At 46.7% G+C, this 26325-nt stretch overlaps 1 protein-coding gene across 2 annotated transcripts in view; it reads right to left on the minus strand.

The window, feature by feature from the left end:
- DICER1 (dicer 1, ribonuclease III) overlaps window positions 1-26325 on the minus strand; it is a 561110-nt gene that overhangs the window by 29668 nt on the left and 505117 nt on the right. The window contains exons 24-27 of one of the 2 annotated variants that reach the window (XM_078660108.1): window positions 18039-18927; window positions 12738-13006; window positions 10876-11038; window positions 10706-10781 (exon numbers count right to left, since the gene is read on the minus strand). In XM_078660108.1, the coding sequence (XP_078516234.1) occupies window positions 10706-10781; window positions 10876-11038; window positions 12738-13006; window positions 18039-18927 (1397 nt within the window). Of the gene's footprint in view, window positions 1-10705; window positions 10782-10875; window positions 11039-12737; window positions 13007-18038; window positions 18928-20760; window positions 21113-26325 lie in introns of those variants that run through there. The other variant, XM_078660109.1, reaches the window with a different exon arrangement.

Here is a 26325-nt window from a genome sequence, read left to right on the forward strand (position 1 = left end):
TTTTTAAACGGATGAGTTTGTATTTGCTGTGATTGATTTTATATGATGTTTATATCTATGTGTATCTTTTATGTCCTGTCTTTGAAAGGACGAATAAAGAAAGAATTGAATAGCCACTTTTGACGACATTGCTCTGCTTAGCGAGTTAGTGGTGTCAAGCCCACAAAGAACTGTGAACTTGGCCACATCTCGCCCGTCCGACACTGCTTGGTAGAGAAAGGTCCAGGTCTCCTCTGGGACCTGTAGCAGCACCTGCACAACCGTTTTCCACAAAGAGGAAGCATAATGGCCCAATGAGTATGCAGTGTTCACTGACTGCAATGCAAGACTGGCTGAAGAAAAAAAACAAAAATCTTCTTGCCCCAACTATCCAGCCTCTTGGATTACCTGTATAAGGGTGCGGAATAGAACGACCCTTGTGAGGTAGAGGTTTGGACCACCAAGCTCTCGGAAGTAGGGTGGTTGGTGAGGAATTTTGGGGCACCCGGTGCAGGGCAATGGCAGTGAGCGATTATCCTACTCACAGGACCCCCTGTGCAGGGCTTGGATCAGGTGCCCAAAAGAACATCAGCCAAGGCCTTGTTGAAAGGCAGGAGGGGTTCTGAGGAGGAGATACCCGGCTGCAAAACCCTGTCAAGAAGTTCCACTTGACGTCCACCGAATGGAGCTGAAGGCAGCCCTTCTCACCACCATACAATATGAAGCTCCCTCCTCTGTAGCCACGGTAGGAGGTGAAAGTAAGCCAGAGTCTGGGGAGGTGTACAGTTCACTGGCCTCCCACAGTTACTTATACCAGTCCATTTCGTGCTCATGCTGGTCTTGTACAGGGGCCAGAGACTCCTCCCAATCCGCCTCCATTCCTACTCCCTCAAAATAAGACTGAGGAACCGACCTAGGACCCAAGGGTGCCATAGGTGACTTAATTGGTGTCAAAAGATGTGAGCTGGCACCGGGTCATCGTAGATAAGGATGGGACTGGCGCCGGGAGTCTTGGTGCAGGGGCCAGAGAAGGTCGCAGGGGTATGACTGGCGCCAGTCTGGTTCACCACTGGACACGTTTGGGGCTACTGAAGCCACTGGCACGGTACCCGATGGAGCATCTCCTAGGGGTTCCAGCCCGAAGGCGAGCCAGGAAGGCCCGGTTGCTCAAACTTGGGGCACATGTCATAATAGAAATCTTTAAGCTGGGCATAGGTTGCTCCTGGAAATTCAGGAAAGCACAGAGTAAACGCAGGCGCAAGGTCCACAGAACGAGGCCTAGAGCGTTGAGGCAACTCCGTTGCATCGGCCAACAGATGGGGAGAAGAGGAAGCATGCTTCGACTCCTTGTGTTTCTTATGCCTCTTACCTGACCGACTCGATGACTACTTAAGACTCCTGGAGTGGTGCCTTGACCTTCCTCTCCTCCAGGAACGAGACCTCCAGGAAGGGAGAAGTGGAGTCGAATGCCGTGTCGCAAGCCGCTTTAGAGACTGCTCCCTCAAAGCCTTAGAAACCATGGCCCAGCAGTCGGAGCATGATGTCGATTCTTGGTCGTGTTCTATGTACCAGAGAAAATTGAAGTGTGGATCAGTCACTGACATGGCGTGGTGGCAGGCACTGCATGTTTTGAATCCAGCAGTTTACTTCAACATCGTGGGAAAAATCTACACACCAAAAATTGTTGACAAAACATTGAAAAAAGCCTGCCAAAAACTGATCTGCGCTAGCTGGCATGGAAAGAAAAGAACTGACGTCAGCATGTCCATGTGGCGGCTATATAGGTGATGCGGATGTCACTTCCAGTGAGGATGACTCAGACGATGTCACGCAGAGCTGACCGACTTCACCTACTGGTGTGCAAGGATATTGCTCAGGCAAAAGTTTCCCGATCCAGCCTGACACCTGGGATATTCTAGGGTAAGGAATCTGCGGCTAGATGTCTCTTTTGGATACTAGATAAATTGTACAATTCAAGACAATTTAAATTGTTAATTGAGTGATATAATGTGTAAGTTCCACAATAGTTTAATTGTTCTTATAGGTGGTTTCAATGTTAGATTGAATCATCAAGAAGACTAAGTTAGAATGAAATACTGTCTGCATATATAATGTCACCAGCTGTTTTCCCAGAATGTCAAGTATGCAAGACTGCCCGAAATATGTAATCTATTTAGGAGAATTGGGGCTAATTATGATTAAATGGCTGTTTTGAATCGGATGTTTCAGTCTTGAAACCATTCATTAATGGACACAACAATGCCAAATAGACTATATTTGTATACCAGCTGGTTACTGCAAATTCGTTTTAGATTTTCAGGTGCTACATTTGGATGGCAATGATAATTTCCCGCTAAGAGTGCTGTTACAGCTTGTTCTATTTGGGCAAAAGGACAAGGTGCTTCCACTACATGTGGAATGCCCAAGTTGTTTAACAGATGAGCAGCAGTTGGAAAGACTAACATAGTTTAAAGAAAGTGTGAAGCTTGAAGATTTATAGTTGCTGAATACAAATATGATTGATTGGTATAAGGACCGTTAACTTAAGTGGTTAAATATTTGAAGGTGAAGAAATGTGAAAGATTTTTTTTGCTCGAAAATTCTAAAAAAAAAAAAAAGTTATATAAAGGCTGGCTTGATACTCACTGCCAATCAATTAAAAGCCATCTGAGGAAATTTAAATCTAGACAAGGGGTGAGAAGGGGAAAATATATGGAAGAAGTTGCAATGTTAAGACTGGAATACGTTTCAGATAGAAGATTAAAAAAAATAATACATTTTAGAATTCCAATTTGGAACAGATGCTATCTCCCCAAAAGATAAAGTTACATTTTGGAGATATGTCCAATTCGTAATGGGTAGAAGGCAGATTTTGTCTAACTCCTTGGTTCCAGAAACGTTATGGCTAAACTACTTTGAAGAAACTTATGGTAACGGGTACAGTGAACCAGATTAAGTGGAATAAAATGTGATGAAAACCTTTTAAGTGGGTATTTCAGGAAATCAATCAACAACATCATTAAGGGACTTATTCTTTCTAGAGCAGCAGGACTGGATAATCTTCAGGTGATAATAATCAAGGCAAATGTCTATTGTTGGACACCAATCTTTTCAGTAATGTTCCAATATATTAACAATGATGGGGTATGTCCAGATTTAGGCATAAAAGTGTAAGCAACATTTATTCTGAATATCTTGAAGGATTGGATTAAGATTTAGGATTTAATTACAATTGAACCAGTCAGATTTAGGGTGGTAAAACCAGGTTGGACCATTGTTGGTTTAGCCTATCGCTAATTGGGCAGAAATAGACTTTCAGACAAAGGGTAATTAAATTCTCTTGTTTTGTCGAATCCTAGGCGGTGTTTGATTCAGTAATTAGAAAAAGCTTACGGAGAAATTGTAATAGGAAATATCTTGTAGGTTATTCATTTTACAAGAACTCCATGGGGAAATTGGACGAGGGTAGAATAAATTTACAGTGGTACCTTTCAGGAAGGATTCCAATTAAGAATGGGTTACACCAAGTTTGTGTGTTGGCACCTGTGTAATTTGCAGTTTATCTAGCAGATACACCCATCTGAACTGCCTCTTATTCACTCAAGATAGGTAAATGACCTATGTTGGTAGGGTATCACGTATGTTATACTCTGATGATTTGGTAATCATAGATATGACTTAAAGCACAAGTTACTACTTGTGTAACGATATATCTGTAAGAGACATTAGTTAGTGATAGATTCCTTACCGTAGAATATCCCCAGGCGTCAGACTGGATCCGGACGTTTTTGCGTAGCAGTACCCTTGCGCGTCGGTAGGCGTCGTCTGCGGCTCCGCGTCCGTCGTCGGCGCCGTGATGACGCCGTTGGAGTACTTCGACGCCGCCTCCACTCACGTCAGTTCTTAGACACAGCTTTTCCGCGCCAGAAGCGCTGAGCCATGTTAAAAACCAACACTGGTGCCATTGAAACTAGGGCCCTGAAAGGGGATAACCGTAACCCTAGATATCGGTTCGCAGAACGGGGAGGATGGGCGGGTCGGTAAGGAATCTATCACTAAATAATGTCTCTTACAGATATATCGTTACACAAGTAGTAACTTGTGCATCTGAAAGAGACACGATAGTGATAGATTCCTTACCGTAGAATAGATAACCCAGCAATACCAACCCCGGTGGTGGGTCTGCGAACCAATAATCACACCAGAAAGTCCTGGAGGACGGAACGGCCAAAGAAGCCATCCCTCCGGGCTTGACTGTCCAGGCAGTAGTGTCTTGCAAACGTGAGCAGCGAGGCCCACGTAGCTGCCTGGCAAATGTCCTTCAAGGGCACTCCCCGGCCCAGGGCAGTTGTAGTCACCGTGGCCCGGGTGGAATGAGCCCGCAATCTAACAGGGGGCTCCTTGTTAGCCAAGGAGTAACATGCCTGGATACACAAGATGATCCACCGCGAGATGGTCCGCTTGTGCACCGCTTTTCCCTTCTTAGCGCCCACGTAACCAACAAAGAGTTGGTCATCCACCCGGAACTGGCGTGTGCGATCCAAGTAGAATGAAAGCGCACATTTTGGGTCCAGACGGTGGAGCCGCTCTTCCTCTTTAGAGGGATGCGATGGCAGAAAGAAGGTGGGCAAGGTGATAGACTGCTCGATATGGAAGGCCGTGACAACCTTGGGCAGGAAAGATGGCTTAGTAGGCAACACAACCTTGTCCGGATGGACAGAAAGGAAAGGGGGTGTACCGGAAAGAGCCTGGAGCTCACTCACTCTCCTGGCAGAGGTGATGGCAACCAGGAAGGCAGTCTTCAAAGTAAGAAGACGGAGAGGACAGTTGTGAAGTGGCTCAAAGGGAGCGCACATCAGAAACGTAAGAACAAGGTTCAAGTCCCACTGAGGCATCACAAACGGAACAGGAGGGAAAGTGTGTGTGATGCACTTCAGAATCGATTTACAATAGGGGACTTGAACAAAGAAGGTTGATCAGGCAGCCTTAGAAAGGCTAAATGGGCAGAAAGGTAGCCCTTGATAGTGCCCAGAGCAGAGCCCTGCTGGGCAAGAGAAAGAAGGAAGAGAAGAACCTCAGAAAGAGGGGCAGCAAGAGGATCCACAGCCTTTTCTGTGCACCATGCCACAAATCTGTTCCACCTGCAGGCGTATACCGACTTTGTGGAGGGACGCCTGGCTGCCAGAATGACAATACAGATTTCAGGAGGCAAGTCAAATGGCCTCAACTGTCGCCGCTCAATCTCCAAGCATGGAGGTGGAGACTGGACAGGTTCGGGTGGAGGACCGTCCCCTGCTGCTGCGACAGAAGGTCCTCCTGAAGAGGCAGACGAACCGGGGGATCGACTGACATACTGAGTAGCTCTGGATACCAGTACCTTCGTGTCCAGTCTGGAGCCACAAGGATGACTTGTGCCCGGTCGCTCTTGATCTTCTTCAGCACTCTGGGCAGAAGTGGTATAGGCGGAAAGGCGTACAACAGACCGCAACTCCACACGCGACGAAAAGCGTCGCCGAGCGAGTGCCGCCTTGGAAATTCCAACGCGCAGAACTGATGACATTGCGCGTTCTCTTCGGTGGCGAAAAGATCTAACCAAGGCTCTCCCCATCGCTGAAAGAGGCCTTGCGCCATGTCCGAGTTCAGACGCCATTCGTGATCCATCATGCACCAACGGCTGAGTTCGTCCGCCCTGGTGTTCAGAGAACCTGCCAGGTGTTGAACCACCAGGGTTACGCCCTGCTGTTCCAGCCACTGCCAGAGGTGCAGAGCCTCCTGGCAAAGGGTTCACGACCCCACCCCGCCCTGTTTGTTGCAGTACCACATGGCGGTGGTGTTGTCCGTGAACACCTGCACTACACTCCCCCGGACAGAGGGGAGGAATGCCTTCAGTGCTAGACGAATCGCCCGCAGCTACAAAAGGTTGATATGGAGCTGGGACTCCGCCGGAGACCAGAGGCCTCTGATCTACGCCTCTCCCATGTGGCCTCCCCAGCCCTGGAGAGACGCGTCCGTCACAACTACGTGCTCCGGTTGGGGAAGGGAGAGGGATCTGCTGCTGACCCAATCGCGGTCCGTGAGCCACCACTGCAGCTGTCTCGCAGTGCCCTCCGGTATCTGGACATGGTCGGAAAGGTTGCCCTGATGCTGGGCCCACTGAAACTTCAGGTCCCACTGCAGAGCCCGCATCCGCCACCGAGCGTTATGCACTAGAAGGATGCAGGAGGCCATCAGCCCCAGAAGCCGCAGCGTCAACCTGACCGTGACCCGGGATAAAGGCTGAAAGAGTGGAATCAGAGCCTGAATATCCTGGACCCACTGTACGGGAGGATAAACCCGAAACTGCGCCGAGTCGAGAACCGTTCCGATGAAGAGAAGCTTCTGAGAGGGGCACAGGTGTGACTTTGGCACATTGATGGAGAACCCCAGCTGATGCAGGAGGTCTGCCGTAGTCTGGAGGTGGCTGACCACTGTCTGGGGCGAGCCCGCCTTCAACAACCAGTCGTCGAGGTAGGGGAAGACTGAAACCCCTAACCTGCGCAGATGAGCTGCGACCACCGCCATCACCTTTGTGAACACCCGTGGGGCGCTGGTAAGGCCGAAGGGGAGCACAGTAAACTGAAAGTGCTCGTGGCCAACCGTGAACCGCAGGTGGCGCCGGTGGGCCGGCAGGACGGGGATGTGGAAATAAGCGTCCTGCAAGTCCAACGCTACCATCCAGTCTTCTGGGTCCAGGGCAGCTAGGACCTGAGCCAGTGTCAGCATTTTGAACTTCTCCTTCAGGAGGAACCCGTTGACGTTCTGGAGGTCCAAGATAGGGCGTAGGCCCCCTTTGCCCTTCTTGGGTACCAGAAAGTAGTGGGAGTAACAACCACACCCTACTTCTGGCCCAGAAACGCGCTCGATGGCCACCTTGGCCAAGAGGGCCGTAACTTCCTCCTGCAGAAGTCGCAAATGATCCCCCTATACTCGGTGGTATTGCGGTGGCATGGCTGGAGGGGTCATCTCGAAGGGGAGGGAGTAGCCCCTTCGGTCGATTTGCAGCACCCACCTGCCCGAAGTGACAGTGTGCCAGTGGAGGAGGTGATGGCGAACCCTGCCCCCCACTGGCGACACATGGGCCTGAAAGCACGGACTAGGAGGGTTTTGAGGCAGATGCCGCGGGGGAAGGTGTGGACTGACCTCGACGTTGACCCAGACCGCCACCACGGCGGTTTCCACGGCAGCCACCGCGTTGTGTATTACCTTGCGGCGCATGACTGGCAGCACGTGTGGGAACACACCTTCCGTGGCCACGAAAGGAGTGAAAGGCAGCCGATTGCTGGCGCGGGGCCGAGAGGCCCAAGGACTTGGCCGTAGCCCTGGAGTCCTTAAAGCGCTCAAGCGCATGGTCTGCCTTGTCGCGAAAAAGGCGACGGCCATCAAACGGCATGTCCATCAGTGTATTCTGGACATCAGCCGAGAAGTTGGTGGATCTCAACCAGGTGTGGCGACGAATCGTCACCGTCGTTGCCATCGCTCTGCCCAGTGAATCGGTGGTATCCAGTCAACACCGAATTGAATAACGTGCCGCATCTCGGCCCTCCACAAGGGCTTGGCCGAGTTTAGCCCGTACCTCCAACGGGCATTCTGGCAGCACGTCCGCGACCGTGTCCCACAAGGAGTGGGTGTAGAGGCCCAAGAGGCATGCGGTGTTGGAAGACCGCAGTCCCAAACTTAGGGAGGAGAATACCTTCTTGCCGTATTGCTCATACCTCTTGGATTTCCTGTCAGGCGGAGCCGACGGGAATGCGGTCTGGGAATTAGAGGCCTGGATCACCAGGCTCTCAGGGGTGGGGTGGGTGGACAGGAAACAAGGGTCGCCCGGGGCCGGGCGGTGGCGTCTGGCCACGTTCCTATCTGCAGGCGAACCTGTAGCGGGCCTGGACCAAGTGCCCAAAAGAACGTCGGTCAAGGCCTCATTAAACGGCAGCAGTGGCTCGGCCGAGCTTGACTGCGGTTTAAGGACCTCAGTGAGGAGGTTAGTCCTAACGGCCGCGACGGGGAGTTCAAGGCCCAAGGCCTTGGCCGCCCGCGTCAGCACCACACTATAGGCAGCCCCCTCTTCCGTAGCCACGGTAGGACGGGAGACAAAGCCAGTGTCTGGTGATGTGTCCAGACCACTGGCATCCCCAAGTTCCTCTGTCCAGTCCTCCTGGGACTGACACTCTCGTGTCAGAGGGTCCTCAGACCCCTCCCAATCCCCCTCATCACCCATCTCCTGGTACCCTGTGGTGTCAAATGATGGGGCCGGCTCATGAAAGATAAACTCTCCGAACGGCGTCTATAACGGCCGGTTCGAGGGAGGCCTCGGGGACAGCGCCGCCCAAAGACGGCGCCGGGGGTGACACCTGAGGGGCCGGCGCCGGGGAGGTCGTGAGGTCCACCGGCGACGACCCGGATCCGGAGCCAATGGGGCCCTGCGGTTCCGGGTCCGAAGACGCCGGCGGCGCCGAGGCCGCAGCACTCGGCGGCATCGGGGCCGGAGCTCCTGACCCGCTAGGGCCCCCAGACGGGTCCGCTGGGCCCGAAGGCGCCGCGGAGCCCGCCGGGGGAGTGAGGGACCTCATGGCCATGAGGAACCGCTCGATCTCCTCCTGCGACGCGGCGCCTGCGACTCTGACGGAGCCGCGTGGGCGGTGTCACCTGAACCCCCGGCCGCGTCAGGGGAGTCGGAAGAGCGATGACGTCTCTTCGACTTCTTGTGCTTACCTGACGACTTCGACCCAGAGGAGTGATGTCGACTCCCGCGACCGTTACCTCGACCTCCGTTCGGACTGGGACATCTCTTGGCGCGGGGCCGACTGCCGGAGTTCGAGTCGCTTGCGGGACCGCTCCCGCCTAGCTTTCGAAGTCAGGGCCCGGCAGTCGGAACAGGTCTTATCGTCGTGGTCGACGCCAAGACAGTGGAGACACCGACGGCGAGGGTCCGTGACCGACATCAGTCGGTCGCAATCCTCACAGTGCTTGAAACCTGGCATCCCTACCGGCACCGTTCGGAGTCGAAGACTCGAAAAGAACGATCAAAAGAGATCAAAAAAGTTTAGTCAAAAAAGACTAAGGTGCCACTTTTTCCGGATCTGCGCTGCTGGCGCGGAAACAAGAAGAACTGACGTCAGCACGCGGAGGCGGCGTTTAAGTACTCCAACGACGTCATCACGGCGCCGACGACGGACGCGGAGCCGCAGACGACGCCTACCGACACGCAAGGGTACTGCTACGCAAAAAATTCCGGATCCAGTCTGATGACTGGGGATATTCTACGGTAAGGAATCTATCACTAACGTGCCTCTTTCCGATTAGGACTGCAAAGAAAATTGAGAGTTTTAATGTCGAAACAAAAATATTTTCCCAAGAAGCATCTTTCCAATAGTATACTTGGAAAAATATACTGAAGATATTTAGGTGTGCATTTTAATGATAATTTAAGATGAAAAAGGCACCTGGAAGTATAAAAATCCTGAGTTTTACCAGGCATGACAGGGCTCTGTAAAGTTAGGCAGAACTCTGGGAGTCGTGAATCATCACTAGTCCCAAGAGCTTTTAAAGCGGTCATTCAAATTAAGCTTCTGTATGGTACAGAATTTGTATGTTATGAACAGGACTGGGATGTGATCGAGGGACAATGTCCGAAGTCCATGCAGAATTTACCAAAATCTTCTATGGTACAAGCAATAGGGATTAACGTTGTGACACCATGTATTCATGAGGCAAATCCTATGGTTTCAGAATAGACTTGCCCTTATGAAAAGGTAGAATTCCTCCTTTATCAAAATGAAGTGTGAACAGGGAGTTAAAATGGTTTGAGAATGCAACTGGAGAAACTTATGTTTCGCTCTACACTGTCCTATTTTAATATTTCAGGTTGCATTATCCAAGTCAGAATTATGACAAAGGATTTAGATGGTATCTAAAACTCATTATTTTAGTTATTTATTAATGAAGAATCTTACCATACTGTTTAGGGATTCATGGTTTAATTCTACATTTTGTACCTTACATTTTTACTTAGTCGAATCCAGAAAAAAGCCATTTTAAAATTTAGAACTGGTTTAAATCCCCATTATGCACAAACAGAGATGGCTAAGCTCCTACAGTAAACTGAAGTTTGTAATGGTGGATTAAATATGAAATGGTTCAACACATTTTAGTGAATTGTTTATTTATTAGGGCTTAATTTTGAATATTTGTAAACAGGTTTATGAACTGAAAGAACACTGGCTGCAACCCATTGTTCCCTCTTTGTATAATCCCACACAAACATTAACAGTGATACTGGAGCCTTCTAATTACATTTAATATTCAAGATATGTGTTTTTAGAAGTTTAACTACATTTTCCCTACTTATCCACATATTTAATAAAACAGATTCTGATTGAATGATGATTGTACTACTACAGCCATTATTATATCTTAAACTATTGCACAACACATCATGGAGAAAATAGCCTTCACTAACAGAACTGACCAGGTAGGGACAAAATAGAGCATTTCAGCTGCAAGTACATTTTAAAGAAGAACTTATTTAGGACCACATGACAGATACGGACTTTCTCTTCATTAACACATGAATCTAAAGTGCATAATAACCTTGCCATAAAACATGCAGAGCAAATTGTTTTACAGTACAGGAAAATGACTGTAATGTTAAAAGAACTATTTAGTTACTGAAGGAAAACCTGCATGTTACCTAAATTTGGCAGTCTCTGGCTCCATCTCTAGCAGCTCTCGGACTGGGGAACGTGGTACATTGGCAGAAAACTTTTCTGTAAAGAAATCGGTGTGAAAAGAGGTAAATTATCATTCCCATTACTTTACACATACAAAATTGCTAGGCTTCTCTGAAGGAAAACAAATTACCTATTAATGGTCTCATCATAGGGTAGTACACTTGCCATACCATTTCCAAAGACATATTGCTATCCATGTAAATGGCACCAGCAAGAGATTCAAATATGTCTCCCATTGCCTTTGGAACTTCTATATCTTCTTCTTTCTCTTCATCCTCTTCTGATCTTCTAAGCTACACGTAATTTGAAAAAAGAAAATACTTTTAAAATGATAGTTCTTCTGAAATACGATTGAATTCTAAGAAAATATATGGCATGACTAAAACTTTTAATATTCTCCCACTGAAATTCTAAATGGCATACATTTGGAAAAATACATAAGCTGTGCAATAAAATCACACAAATCAAGTCTATGTAGTTTTAATTCATTATAAGTCACAGTGACTCGTATTACCAATGATGCCATTGAGTTGTTCAACTGTGTATAGTTTATCTGTTATGCTAGTTCTAACTTTACTCTATACCAATTGGATGTTCTTTGGGGAAGTAAGATTGAAATTTGGAAGCCAAGACACACAAGAGCCTCCACCCACCACATATGCTTCAGAATCCCATGACTTCAGTTTCTTTCTTTAGAGTATGTTGAAACTGAAGAGAAACACAGACCCACAAATATACAGATCAAGAGGCTGGGGACTGTATATAATGATGGGGTGGAGCTGTGGGATTAGGAGTGGGAGAAACACTAAGGTGAGTAAAAGTGTAATAATACTTCCACAATGGAATGCTTTTTAGATTAATATGCTTAATTGAATTATTTTCAATGCAAGCAAGAATGTCCCATACAACGCAAAAAAATATCATCAATGCTATTTATTAAGGTTCTTCTCTATCATTAGGAGAGCTTGTTTTTAGGACCCCCACCCCAAACAATTATTTCCATTCTTGCAGAGTAGGAGGCAAATGGGAAAATAGTGCTCAGGCACTCTTCAAAGAAAGCACTTTGCATGCAGAGATAACTGCGGGGAAAAAAAAGAAGGCACAACCCAAATTTAATTTCAGTGTCTGAGATTCAAATACGTGAATTAAAATAATTAACAATCTTTAAACGATGAATACATCAGAACACTGGGGCAAATGTAACAATTAATTGCAGCCTTTCAAATTACTTTCTCTCAATATTGCTACAACTAACTATAAATACAGCAACATTTTACTTATTTGCAGGTGTCTACTCTTCTTTTTTCCCAACTATTTTAATTAGATTGCGAGCATGTTATTAATATAATAACAAGTTACATACCTTGAGTAAAGATCTCTCTGTCTGGTGAATGCAGATTCCTCACCTCCTGCATCTTCGCCAGGTTAGATCTGGAAAAGTGGAAATAGCCCACCTGTGCTGTCATGTAGCACAATAGCTCCAACATGATGATCCCCAGCTAGGATGTCACGGAGCAGCAACAGGTACCACCCCTGTGCACAGACATCCATTCCCTGTCCTTTTCCACCCATGCCTTCAGTGGTGGAGAAGAGTCTTACCAGAATGACAGAAAGGGCAATGTGCAAGAACTTGGGGCCTTCTAAAAGTCATATGATAAGTCCTCATAAGGATGGGGAGGAGGGCCAATCGGTGAAGAATCTGCAGACAGATGGGTTGCCCACCAGAAAGATCTTTGCCAAAGGCAAGTAACTTGTTCCTAACAGTGCAAACAGTAAAGATTTTCTGAGGCATGACGCAAAGTGTAACACATCAGACTGTCACACTGTAATGAGATCAACTTCTTCCTTAGCACACTAAGAAAGCAAGCATAGAAAATTGATTGTTTTGTTCTAAGAAAGGCTCACCAAATGGAGAAGATTCACATACACTCAGAATACGGCAAAACTACCATCTGGACAGTTGTGAAAAATCCACTTTCAAATACTCCTTACCTCAGAATCCATTCCTTGCATTTCATTCTTTTCCATTTGAAACTGAACAAAGTCATCAATAACATGAAACAGTTCAGGAGAGACTGCTTTAAAGTACTTGTGGTAGTCATATTTCACAGCTAATGATGCAAATATGGTGTTATTGACAAGAGCAGACCGCAGGTCAGTCAGAACTCCTGGAGAATGCTGCCGAGGATCTTCATAAAGGTGCTTGGTTATGAGGTAGTCCAAAATTGCATCACCCAAGAACTCCAAACGCTGGTAACAATCTTAAGAATATAAGAAAAAGAATTGAAACCACTTAGGTACTCATGATTCTATTCTTTGCTAAGTTTCTCTTGCATATTCTACATCTCTTGTAACAATTTAGCACACACACTCAAAAAATATTTCCCAAACAGGGGGGTAAAGATCGCCTAGAGACAATACAGAACCTGGCATTGCCGTCCACAAGTGGAGCCACTGCTAAGCTGTGGTTTGCTACTTCTGCTCCCTCACTGCCTCAGGTATTTCATGTTACATTGGAACAATTACAGTTCTGAGGAAATAGGTATTGATTCATATGCAAATAGCTGCTTAAGAATTTGCAACTGAAATGCATTATATCTACAGATTCTTCTTTTCTTGAAAGTCGCCAATCCGAAGGGATAAACACTGAGAACAGAACAATCTTAGAGGTTTACAAACATTCAGTAATTTGCAAAATAGTTAATAATTCGACACAGAAAAAGCATTACTTGACTTCGATAGCGTTTTTCTGATGGACACTGTCTTCATCTTTTAAAGTTAGTGTAAGGCAGGACCAGACTAAGAAAAAGCTGAATGCTGCCACTACGAGGCAGTGGAGAAGCTCCATTGACTATGTGCATGACAACAATGTTCTTGATAGAGGAAGTGAAGGTTCTATTAGTTAAGGTTTCTTCAAACCCCACCAATTTAAGCTGTCACCAAATGCCCCTGCACCACAGAGGCCATTAACTTGTAAAAACCAATAGACACTTCCTCCCAAAGATTTATCAAGTTTTAAGTCTTTCAAATAAAAATAACAATTGAAGTTGGCCAATGAACAAAAGAAAACCATATATATATATATATATATATATATATATATGTCATTTGGAGACCACTTTTCAATTATTCTGGCCAGCAATCCCCAAAAAACACTATTGAAAATCACGTATTGCAGGACACAAATTAAAACTCAGTTTGGGTCCACCTTGTGTAATCTCTCCTCCATCTTGGAGATATTAAGTGATAAATAGCACACCAGCATTATAGTTATCTGAAACATGTACATTTTGCAATACTGTTAGGCGGGCTCGTAGGTTCAGCCGAAGAGGGACTTTGTTCAAGGAGAACATTTTAAAAAGTGGATTAACACAACAACTTATATTGCTTATCCTTTGCTAACCCTTTGGACAGAAGTGAGGGACACCCAAACAAGCATTGAACATGCAATAGGTCTCACCTTTGATTAAGTTAAAGCCATTTGCTTCGCTACTGGTATTGTATGGCAAAGCAAATGGCTTTAACTTAATGAAAGGCGAGATCTGTTGCATTTTTAATGCTTGTTTTATGTATGCAAGCATCAGGACGTGCAAACTCCTCCCTTTCCCTTCTGAATCTCATTAAACTTTTCCCCCCCTTTCCTCTCTCCCTTTCAGCGACCACTCCTTCCCTGCTTCACTATCCAGGCTCCCACCCCCTCTCTCTTCTGTGTGTGTGTGTATGTATGCTTTCTCCCTCTTTCAGATCTGCACTCTCCTTTTCGCTCCCCCTTCCTCTTCTTTCCCTATCTGTCAATCAGAAACCTCCCTTTGAACTGGGAGAAAAAAAATCTCTCAGTTCAAACTATAACTCAGTCAATCCAGGCGGTCACAACTCTCTATCTTTTACAGCGTTTTATTTATTTCTCAGCTGGGGGTTGTTTTTTTGGGGGTGGGTTGTTTTGTGCACCCCCTTTAAGTTTATTTGTGTTCTTTGGGTGGTGGTGGAGGTCAAGCTTCTAAACAGATCCTGGCGAGCGAGAGAAAGCAGCAAACGAGACACCCCCTCCACAGAAACCAAGAAGAAGAGGGGAAGTCCTCCCTGCACCCCCTGATTTACCCTCCCCCTTCACAGAAATTTCAACAACTTTTTTTTGCACACGATTTGCAACAGCAGCTCATAGTATAGGGTTTGTTGCAAAAATAAGCCAAGGGGCAACGAGGGGGAAAGTTTGCCCCTTTTGGTTTCTTTTTGGAGGGCTTTTTTGCTTTTCCGGGTGGTTGCTGGGCTCGTTGCCAGACTGCCGGGGAAGGATGCCGCAGCTGAAAGACGGCGGGGCGATGACCTGGAGGCCAACGATGAGATGATCTTGTTCAAGGACGAGGGCGAGCAGGAGGAGAAGACCTCCGAGGACTTGTCGGCCAAGCGGGACCTCGCCAACGTGAAGTACTCGCTGGTGCACTAGTCCAAGGCAAACCAGAACAGCTCGTCCGACTCAGAGGTACGGAGGCACGGGGCACAGGTCCTGGAACTGCATGATCTCTCTTCAAGGGGAGGGGGTGGGTTCAGGGGTTACCGGTCTTGCAGTGTGTGCGCCTGCTGCAACTGTGTACTGCGTGTGGGGTGACGGCTTGAAAGTATGTGTAAGCTAGCGGTGTGCTAAATGCAGACGGGCGCTGCGTGCTGAGGGGTAGCCACCGCACAGGTTGTTAGGAAAGGGTGCTGTGTGCAGGGCGTGTCAGTCCGTTACGCACACAGGCATGCTTTAGCTGTGAGGAGACTGCACTGGTAGCCGCAGGGGAGCTTTTTTGGGTGCATCCTTCTACTGTAAGTTTGAGAGTCAACATTTAGCGTGCCTTACTCTACTGTGCACACAGTGGCACACAATGGAAGGAGGAGGGGCCCGACGGGGGGAGGGAGGGAAAGCGAATGCACGCCGCCATGCCTGCGTTGTACTCGTGCACATCTCCTGTCCATACGCGTGCACATCTTTTTGTCCGTCCGGGTTCACATGGAATCCGTATTGATCGCGAGAGCAGCGAATGCGCGCTGCTAACGCCAGGCGAGACCTAAAAAAGGTATGACTTTAAAGGAGGTAAAAGTGAATGTGTAGAAAAACATCACCAAATCAAATGTCAGTAACAAACTATGGATTCAGGAAAAGCTGAAACGGCTTATGTGGGAGCGGAGAAGGGACCATGTCAGCTTAACAGATGCCTCAAAAAAAGGCAATATGAGTAAAACAAACAGAGGAACGCCCTCCATCTTTTTCAACACACATACTGCACCAAGGTAAATTTAACATAGCCAAGAATAAGATAGTGAAGCGCCTTCATGGGAAAAACTGTGAAATATCAATGTTTACTGCTGTAAATGCTATTCAGGGTTATTATTGTTGCTTTAGCTTTGTTTTTTCTGTTCTTTTGTTTTGTGTCTCTCATTACCTTGTTTTGTATTGCCATGTATGTATATATCTCAGATGATTTATGTATGGTTTTCTGTTAAGTTGTTGCGCTTAAAAAAAGATAAAAGACTGATAAAGGATACAAAAAAAAAGGGAAAAACTGTGGCTTGACATCAAGCCCTTGAGTTGACAGGTTCCAATTTGAGTAACCCACCCTCTCAAAAGTGAGGCATAGTTTGGCTATAATTTACATAAACTAGAAAGTAATTCATCGACAGAAGCCTCTTAAATGGTCATAGCACGGCTGCTTTACAATACATGCCACCATCAACCCACTCCCATTGTGGGCGATAAAAATAAAAACTTCTGTACTTCCTTAATTTTCTGAAAATGATAGGACTCAGCAGAACTGAAGGAAACAGAGGAAACATGCTGTCTCCCAATCAGCACTAATGAGGACACTTCCTCAAGTAAAAGGAGTGCTATTTCCTTTCTTGAGGATGATTAACAACTTCAACAGAGTAAATTCTCGTATAATGATGGTCTACCTTCCGATAAAGTTTCTACGCATGAGACTTAACTTCCTGATGACTTTTGGCATCAGAAAGGACATTTTCAACACATGTGCTAGATGGAAACATTTCTTTACAGACTGCCACTAATGTTGAATAACTTAAGCAAAGACTAACCAACTCACTATAAGTGACAAAGAAAAGATAATGTGGGAAAGCTAAAGTGGATTCATCTGAATCTGCACACAGTAAATCCTGCAAAATTACTATCCTCACTATTTACCTGTACTAAATTGCTGGAATTAAGAGCTCAAGACTTGCGTGATAGCCACAGTTAACTGGTTTTAATCCCTCTGGTTTTCATCTTGTACAACTTGGTGCTATCGAAGGGTCAAAGTTCCCACCCGTGAAATCCCACCAAGGTGATCGCTCAGCTGCTGCAAAGGCCTGACCCTCCATGTGTTGTGGTGGCTGGTGAGCCTTTAGCTGACAAGAGAGGTGGAAAGGAGTGTAGAATATGTGGCTCTCTGAGAAGCAAGAGTTTTAGCGATACATGCAACTAATGCTGAAGCAGTCCAGTTGATGGTGTTTGAGCTGTGGCTACACCAGCTCCTCTGCCATATTCTGCCACTATTTTCAGTTGTGGGTCACAACATACTTGACGAGGCAATTATTTTCTGCTATTTTCAGCAACAAACATTCATGAGTACACGCAGCACACTATGGAAGCCTTACTGAAATACTACACGTGCAATCACGTTGCATCCATCTGCATGATGTCACCTGATTAATGCTGCATAGAAACTGTATAGATGCTTTCCATCCCAACACAACTGAGGTACTGGCAGCTCCAGCATACAACTAGTGTTAAAGTAGCATGATTGACTGCTATTGCCTCAAAGTACATCTGACATTTACAGCTGCAGTTTTTCATTAGACATTTGAATAGGAAGCCCTTTTTACCCACTGCTAAGCTAAATTATTAACCTCTGCATACATTGGTGTTGGGTCCTAGAGCTACAAGGTCTTGGGTTTGCAACTTAATTTACACTGTGACTGGGGTTATGGGAAATGGAAACTGGTGGGCTGCTACTCATGACTCAAACATTACCCAAGATGAATGTGGCCGGCCTGAAAGGAAGTCACGGACATCACACAATAACTGAATAGCTTCCCTCATTGGAGAGCCATTATATTTACGATGAGCTCGTTTTCACTATAAAGAGAAAGTAACATTTGATCTCTTGCCTTAATGTTTACATTTCACAGAAAAAATAATTCAAAGGAAAAAAAATGGGTACAAACCTGCAGTCCAATTTTATGTGTTTTTAAAATGAAATACTGACAAAAAGAACCACAAATTATTTATGTATTCAATACCATACTACAATGACTTACCAGTGACAGTATTGTAGTGGTAGGAGGCATGTGTAAATGCCTGAAGAAGGTAGGCTTTATTTTTGAAACTGTAGCAAATTTTCTTTTCAAAATTTTCAAACCCAGAAATCAGATGATTCAATGTTTTTTCTGCATCTGGATGTTCAAACATACATCTTGGTGGTATCTCTAAACAACCGTATTCCACATTTTTATGAACAGAGGTCTCTGTAAATGTCACAGAGCTGGCAGCACAGTGTTCCGTAAGCTTCTTTTGTTGCCTATTGAATGTTTCTCTGATAAATAAAGCTTTCTCCTCAGTATTCTTTTTAATGACTGGGAGCACCTTTAGGCCCAAGGAACAAAGGAACAGCTGGGCAGCTCTCTCGCCACAACTGGTAAGGTAGCAGCCAAGCAGGGCTTCCACACAGTCTGCAATACTTTTATCAGCTATACACTGCTCTGTATGAAGATCATATGATATTGACTGCTTTCCTGTGTCAATGCCACAATTTTCTTCAGATGGATTCCAGAAGCCTACCACAAAATCATCCTCCTCAACGGCTTTGCTAGGATCTAAATAGCACATGGCATCCCAAGAACTGTAGTCAAAATCATCAAATTCAGGTACAATGTGTGCATTACTAATGGGTGCGGTTTTGGGCATTTTCCATCCACAGCTAGTATCAGTGGTTGAAAAGGGAGTAATAGGAATTTTCTTTACAAATGCTCCCGATCCCATTAGCATATTATCAATGAACTTAATATGCTCCTGATCATATTCCAGTAGATCTTCATCAAATTCAGCTGCTTCTTCTTTTGGTGGCCTCCACATTAGATCTTGGTCTTCATCGTCTTCATCGTCGTAATCTTCTTCTATCTTGCCATTTGCCATCATACTATCTTCTGTCTGGGAACAGTAAAATAATTAGGTTCTCATTCACAAACAATTTTTCACCTAGGAATGACTTACACACATTAAAAGGAATGTAAGGTATAACTTAATTTACAACAACAACAAAAAAGTTATAATACAGGTAATAAACTTGCAGGGGGGATTGTATGTTAAGCACTTTTAATTTTCATCTTCATTTTCAATCGTGGTTTCCACAAGAGTTCATCATGAGAGTAGTTAGGGAAATCCCATATAATTGTGGTACACAAACACCAGTTAAAGTTTTTTTTGATATTCACAAACATTTTAAGTGCACTCCCTATACTTACGACACAAGACATAAAAGCTGCAGACAGTGTGGGGAAGAGCACTAATCATGTTCACATGGGGTTGCTGTGGGTGGAGGAAGACTAGGAATGTTAGGAATCTTTTTTTTAATTTGAGCACAGAAAGGATTTCTAAACTTAATTTGAAGTTGTGTGAATTTCTCTGACGTATATTGGGGTATTTAATGCACATTCATTAATGTATTCCATACATTTGACACTGTTTAAAGAGAGTCCCCTGTGAAAGGAAAGTGAGTCAATGCTCCCAAAATAAGTCACTTAAGGGACAATTGCGTAATCTAAGAGCGAATTGAAAGACAAAAGCTCTTTTTGTGAACTGGAACCTCAATGTTTTCATCAAGTAACATAATAGTGCTAAATAACAAGAGTACATTACTTGAGAAATTTCAAACAAATATGAGACTAAAGTCAATTTAATTTTTGTCAAAAAAGGTAGTTCATCTGTGGTGATGTAAGTGACTGGGCTCATTACTTTGGTAAATGTGCAAATTACATATAAGGAGAAGTAATGTAAATCATAATCAACAGGAGTATTTTTATACATTTTCAAAACGTGCTGCGACTGGTACCAAGGAACAGATCCGTGTGAAGCATACAAAACCGATCCTAGGTTGCTTATATTCAGATTCAGGGTGAACTTGGCCCGACAGTTCGGGGTGGACTGTTCTCAATGGACAAGGGTCAAGACTGGTTAGCATGTAACTGTGTCCTAATTGAGATGGCATGGTGTGCAAAATAACAATGGAGTGGGATGCAGCCCTAGTAATTACCAGTGGCTGAGATTAATTCAAGTATTTCGTTTATCCTTTTTTGTATACTTCAGTGCATATCAGAGGAGCAGTGTATGGGGCACTCTCCTGCAAACACAATACTGCCCATTTTACGGTGAAGTACATAGGAGGCATTTATAAAGCTGCTTACTTTGAGGAACGTTTTTCTCTGGAAGGTACTTCAGCTGCCTTCAGACTACTTACCTTTTCAATCTTCTCTGGTAAAAGATTAGTTCCAGAAACTTTGCAACAGCTCCCAGGGCTGCCAACTAGTGCCGTGCAGCTCTGGTCTTGTATCTGTATGCCACACATGCAACCTTATAAGGCAACACACTATGCACTGATGTTAGTTTCTGTATTTTTTCACATTCCCTCAGAGATGTAGACTGGATCGAGTTAATGACTGCTGGGCACCAGGGACTTTAGCAATAATATTACATTGAGACTCTTAACAACAATCTGTAAGATCACTCCTTAGAAATGGGAGGCAGGCAGTGAGGAATCTGCAGGCAGTGAGGAATCTGCAGGTAGAGTCAATGTTACAAAAGGTAATGTATTCTTCTTCTTCGAAACATGGAGACCCCTCCTTCAAGGTGTTAGCCAGTAGTGAATGGAATCGGTTCCCCTTTGTCTTCGCATGACTTTTGTGGAGCTGTCCTTCCGCAAGGCTCTTAAAACCCACCAGTTTCATCTCAGCTGGGTGGCGCCGCTGCTCTCCTTGCCTTGTAGTCTTCGGAGCCGGGACAATCCTCTGAGTAGCAGCGTGCTTTATAATTCCACATCATGCATTCAGTTATGAATACTACTACCTGCAATTTCATCACCTTTTGAAAAGTGGAACCAAAAAGTCCTACAAAATAACTTTCCCTGCAGAACTAAGAGACAGGACAGTACGATCCACAGAAGGTGTGAACAAAAGCCCATGTAACATACCAGATAATGTTCAGAACATGAACACCCCTGTAAATCAGAGGAAGCAGCCCTTGCGCGGACGCCCTCTGGTGACTCCTCCTTGGCCAATTTGATGCAAAGAACTCTCTGGTGAGACAGTCCTCTCCAGAACTTTTTCCCCTTTTTAGTGCCCTGCAAAGGAAAGGTACAGCTTGTCATCGATGCAGTCTTCACTTGCTCTATCGGTGTAGAAGCTCAGAGTCTGCTGCAGATGCAAGCTATGAAGCCACACTTGGCTGGATGTAGAGGAGGAAAGAGAAAGATTGACCTCAAAGAAATAGTGAGACAACCTTAGGCAGAAAACAAGTCTACATCCAAAAGACCAACTTGCCTGGGAATAATCTAGTGAACTAAGAGGGGAACAGGAATGGCCTTCTGTTCACACAAACACTATACAAGGTGATGGGGATAAGGAAGAGAACCTTCATCATAAGGGTTTCAGAACAGCTGTTCATGAGATAAAAGCAAAAAGCAAATTTAAATCTCAGTGGGGCATGTTAAACTAATGAGGAAATGTATTTGTCAGCCCTGTTAACAAGCATTGGAAATGCAATAGGTCTCGCATTAGGAAAGTTTGAGCGATTGGTATTGTAAATGACACTTTTTTTTATTTATGTGTTGGTTTTGAAAATAGCAAAATTAATAGCTTTGTCAGTTACAATGTCAATAGTTTTAACTTTCGCAAATGTGACACCTATAGCATTTGTAATGCAATGTGTGTTGTATTTACGTGACTTAGATGTATTGATATTACAAATAACAATGGCTTTTAATTTTGTAAATAATTAATACTTAAATAAAAAAGTTATTGTAATTTATAATGGCAATAGCTTAAACGTTTGCAAATAACTTTGGTGAAGATTATGTTCAGTGTATTTTATTGTGACGAAAATCCAAGAACATTGCATTTGCACCTACACACACACAGAGCCACACACACACATATAGATGTGGTGGTGGTGGATCTGGTGGATGTGGTGGTGGATGTGGTGGTGGTGGTGATGGTGGATGTGGTGGTGATGGTGGTGGATGTGGGGGTGGATGTGGTGGTGGTGGATGTGGTGGTTGTGGAGGTGGTGGATGTGGTGGTGGATGTGGTGGATGTGGTGGTTGTGGAGGTGGTGGATGTGGTGGTGGATGTGGTGGAGGTGGTGGATGTGGTGAATGTGGTGGTGAATGTGGTGGTGGATGTGGTGGTAGTGGTTGCGGTGGTGGATGTGGTTGCGGTGGTGGATGTGGTGGATGTGGTGGTGGATGTGGTGATGGTGGATGTGGTGGATGTGGGGGTGGATGTGGTGGTGGTGGATGTGGTGGTTGTGGAGGTGGTGGATGTGGTGAAGGTGGTGGATGTGGTGGTGGTGGATGTGGTGGTGGTGGATGTGGTGGTGGTGGATGTGGTGGTGGATGTGGTGGTGGATGTGGTGGTGGATGTGGTGGTGGTGGATGCGGTGGTGGATGTGGTGGTGGATGTGGTGGTGGATGTGGTGGTGGTGGATGCGGTGGTGGATGTGGTGGTGGTGGAAGTGGTGGTGGATGTGGTGGATGTGGTGGGTGTGGTGGTGGATGTGGTGGCGGTGGTGGTGGTGGTGGATGCGGTGGTGGTGGTGGTGGATGTGGTGGTGGTGGATGTGGTGGGGGTGGATGCGGTGGATGTGGATGTGGTGGTGGATGTGGTGGTGGATGTGGCGGTGGATGTGGCGGTGGATGTGGCGGTGGATGTGGCGGTGGATGTGGCGGTGGATGTGGCGGTGGATGTGGCGGTGGATGTGGCGGTGGATATCATGGTGGATGTGGAGGTGATGGTGGATGTGGTGGTGGATGTGGTGGTGGTGGTTGTGGTGGAGGATGCGGTGGTGGATGTCGTGGTGGTGGAAGTGGTGGTGGATGTGGTGGATGTGGTGGTGGTGGATGTGGTGGATGTGGTGGTGGTGGGTGTGGTGGTGGTGGTGGGTGTGGTGGTGGGTGTGGTGGTGGATGTGGTGGTGGTGGCGGTGGTGGTGGCGGTGGTGGTGGATGCGGTGGTGGTGGATGTGGTGGGGGTGGATGCGGTGGTGGTGGATGTGGTGGTGGATGTGGTGGTGGATGTGGTGGTGGATGTGGTGGTGGATGTGGCGGTGGATGTGGCGGTGGATGTGGCGGTGGATATCATGGTGGATGTGGAGGTGATGGTGGATGTGGTGGTGGATGTGGTGGTGATGGAGGATGTGGTGGTGGATGCGGTGGATGTGGTGGTTGTGGAGGTGGTGAAAGTGGTGGTGGATGTGGTGGTGGATGTGGTGGTGGTGGTGGATGTGGTGGATGTGGTGGTGGTGGATGTGGTGGTGGTGGATGATGCGGTGGTGGATGATGCGGTGGTGGATGATGCGGTGGTGGATGCGGTGGTGGATGCGGTGGTGGATGCGGTGGTGGATGCGGTGGTGGATGCGGTGGTGGATGCGGTGGTGGATGCGGTGGTGGATGCGGTGGTGGATGCGGTGGTGGATGCGGTGGTGGATGCGGTGGTGGATGCGGTGGTGGATGTGGTGGTGGTGGGTGTGGTGGTGGATGTGGTGGTGGTGGTGGATGTGGTGGTGGTGGATGCGGTGGATGTGGATGTGGCGGTGGATGTCATGGTGGATGTGGAGGTGATGGTGGATGTGGTGGTGGATGTGGTGGTGTTGGAGGATGTGGTGGTGGATGTGGTGGTGGTGGATGCGGTGGTGGTGGTGGATGCAGTGGTGGTGGTGGTGGATGGGGTGGGGGTGGTTGTGGATGGGGTGGTGGATGTAGTGGTGGTGGATGTGGTGGTGGATGTGGCTGTGGCGGTGGATGTGGCGGTGGATGTGGTGGTGGATGTGATGGTGGATGTGATGGTGGATGTGGAGGTGGATTTGGAGGTGGTGGTGGATGTGGTGGTGTTGGTGGATGTGGTGGTGGATGCGGTGGATGTGGTGGTGGTGGATGCGGTGGATGTGGTGATGGTGGATGCGGTGGTGGTGGTGGATGCAGTGGTGGTGGTGGATGCAGTGGTGGTGGTGGATGGGGTGGTGGATGTAGTGGTGGTGGGTGTGGTGGATGTGGTGGTGGTGGGTGAATGCCACAAATCACACGCAGGAGTTTCACAGGCAGCTCTGGGTTTACGGACTAAATAGGTCATACTTGATTTATGTGTAATTGTGCAGCACCTTTGCCAAGATGTGCTTCAGGACTGCAAAAAAGGATACAACCAAACAAATGTAAATACCTTATTTTTTAGGATAAAAATGTGTGTGCATTAATAAACTTGACAGTATTCATTTCAAAGCAATTAAAGAAAATGTACAAGCGGCGTTACCATGGCACACACAAAGGCCATGGTAGAATTTGGACATGTGAACAAATAATGCACGCTCAATGTACCAATTACTTTTTATATGCCACACTCTTTAAGCTTCTAAGCGCTGTAATAGCATATTTTATTATTAATAAAAGTCAGTTTACCCACCAGAAGATAGATGAGCTGATTTGTCAGTGTCTAGAATCGAACTCCTGACCTACAAACGTTACTTAGGTTATAGAACAGAACGGTCACCCCGCTGAGCCATCCTGCAGCAATCAGAACGCTTTCTTTTCTGTCATGTTTCAAACACCTCTTTTATAACCCTTCTGGTTTGTCCTCCTATGTCGATGAAAGGGAAAGTTTATGAAAGTCGGGACAAAGATAAAATGCCAGCACTTCCGTGTAGCCCGCTGATACCTGCTCCGGGCATTTTGTGGTTGGTGTTGGGACTGAATTCTCCGCAGCGCCAGAAAGCCTTTAAAGTGTGCGCTGATCCTGTATAAAAACCAGGGAGCTGGGAGGTGGGGGTTTGCTCGGCCTTGTCTGGGCGGCTGGGGTGTAAGTAAGGAAACAGGCCGACTGCAGAGAGACAGACACCAGACAGGGAGGGACAACAGACAGACAGACAGACACACGCACCGCACTGACACCATCATGATGCAAAGACACACATACACACAAGACAGCTGGATTTCATAGAGAGACCGAGACAGGGGGACACCCTCTGCACTGCTAGACCTGCAACACTAAACAAAGTTTAAAGGCAAAGGCAGGGACTGGGACTGGCACAGGCAGAGGCAAGCCAGTCCAGTGACAGTCTTGCGTGGAGTACGGATTAAGGGGCTGTACTGCACAGTAATTATTTATTTCCTCTCCCCGTGCCACGTCCATCAGAGCCTATGTAGATACCAGATTTCAGACACCAGCAGAGCAAGAGAGAAAGTGGTACGAGGCACGGAGGGGTCAGGTTGTAAGGTATGGGCCATAGAATCTGGCATTAAGAACCCAGGGGAAACAACGAGAAACACGAGAGACGGCCTGCGGCCGTCAAAGTGAAAGTACGGCCGGCGGAGGGCATTGCTGTGGGGAGGGGGGAGGAGAAATGCGACACGGCGGGCAGGGGAGGGGCGGAGCGGGGAGAGCGGCATGAGGGTGTGAAGCAGCAGAGGCCTTTGAAGTGAAGCTAAGCTTCACTTCAAAGGTGTGGGAGGAGTGCTGCTGGTGATTGACTGGCGATTTGATGATGTGCATGCGCATTTTAGGTCAATGCGCATTGACCTAAAAGCGCACGGGCACAGCATCAAATCGCCAGTGGAATCGCCAGTTAGGTAAACTCTCGATAAGCCCCTATATATCTCGCTCCCGCTCAATGCGCATGCGCATTGAGATAGGTCGCTCGACCTAAAAACCACATTACACCTGGTAATTATACAGCCAACACACCAAGTAAAGCCTTAAGAGAATATACAGTTGTCAAGTGGCCTCTAAGTGTCCCAAGAGGAAAACCTTACCAGTCAAAAGACATGTAAAAAGTAGCGCACTGGGCGTCACTGCCCCTTACACTGCTTGGGAGGGCAGCATTGTATAAAATGAAGGCACTCCCCAGATTCCTCTACACCCGAGAAAACACACCAGATATAGTCCCGCCCCGTTATTTTCAACAGGTGGCAGCACAAGTGACACGCCACCTATGGGGCGCACGGCCAGCCCGTTTTGCTCAAGTGAAACTCTAGAAAAGCTGGTACGATGGGGGAATCGCACTTCCCGACCTCCGATTGTACTATTGGGCGGCGCAACTTAAAATAATAAATCACTGGATCCACATACCCCAGACTGACCCAGCGTATAGGGCAGATAGGGAACAACTGGGAGCAAATAATATGCTGGCAGTACTGTATAACAAAGGTTCGATCTCACAGTTGACTGGCCCTACTAAACACACGCCCCACGTTTGGTACACAGCACAAGCAAAATTGGGTTGGAACGGGGTGATAACCAAAATGACCCCTCTATGGGACACCAAAAGATTAGGCCACCTACGACGTAG

The sequence above is a fragment of the Lissotriton helveticus genome, chromosome 9 (assembly GCF_964261635.1).
Source record: "Lissotriton helveticus chromosome 9, aLisHel1.1, whole genome shotgun sequence".
NCBI lineage: Eukaryota > Metazoa > Chordata > Amphibia > Caudata > Salamandridae > Lissotriton > Lissotriton helveticus.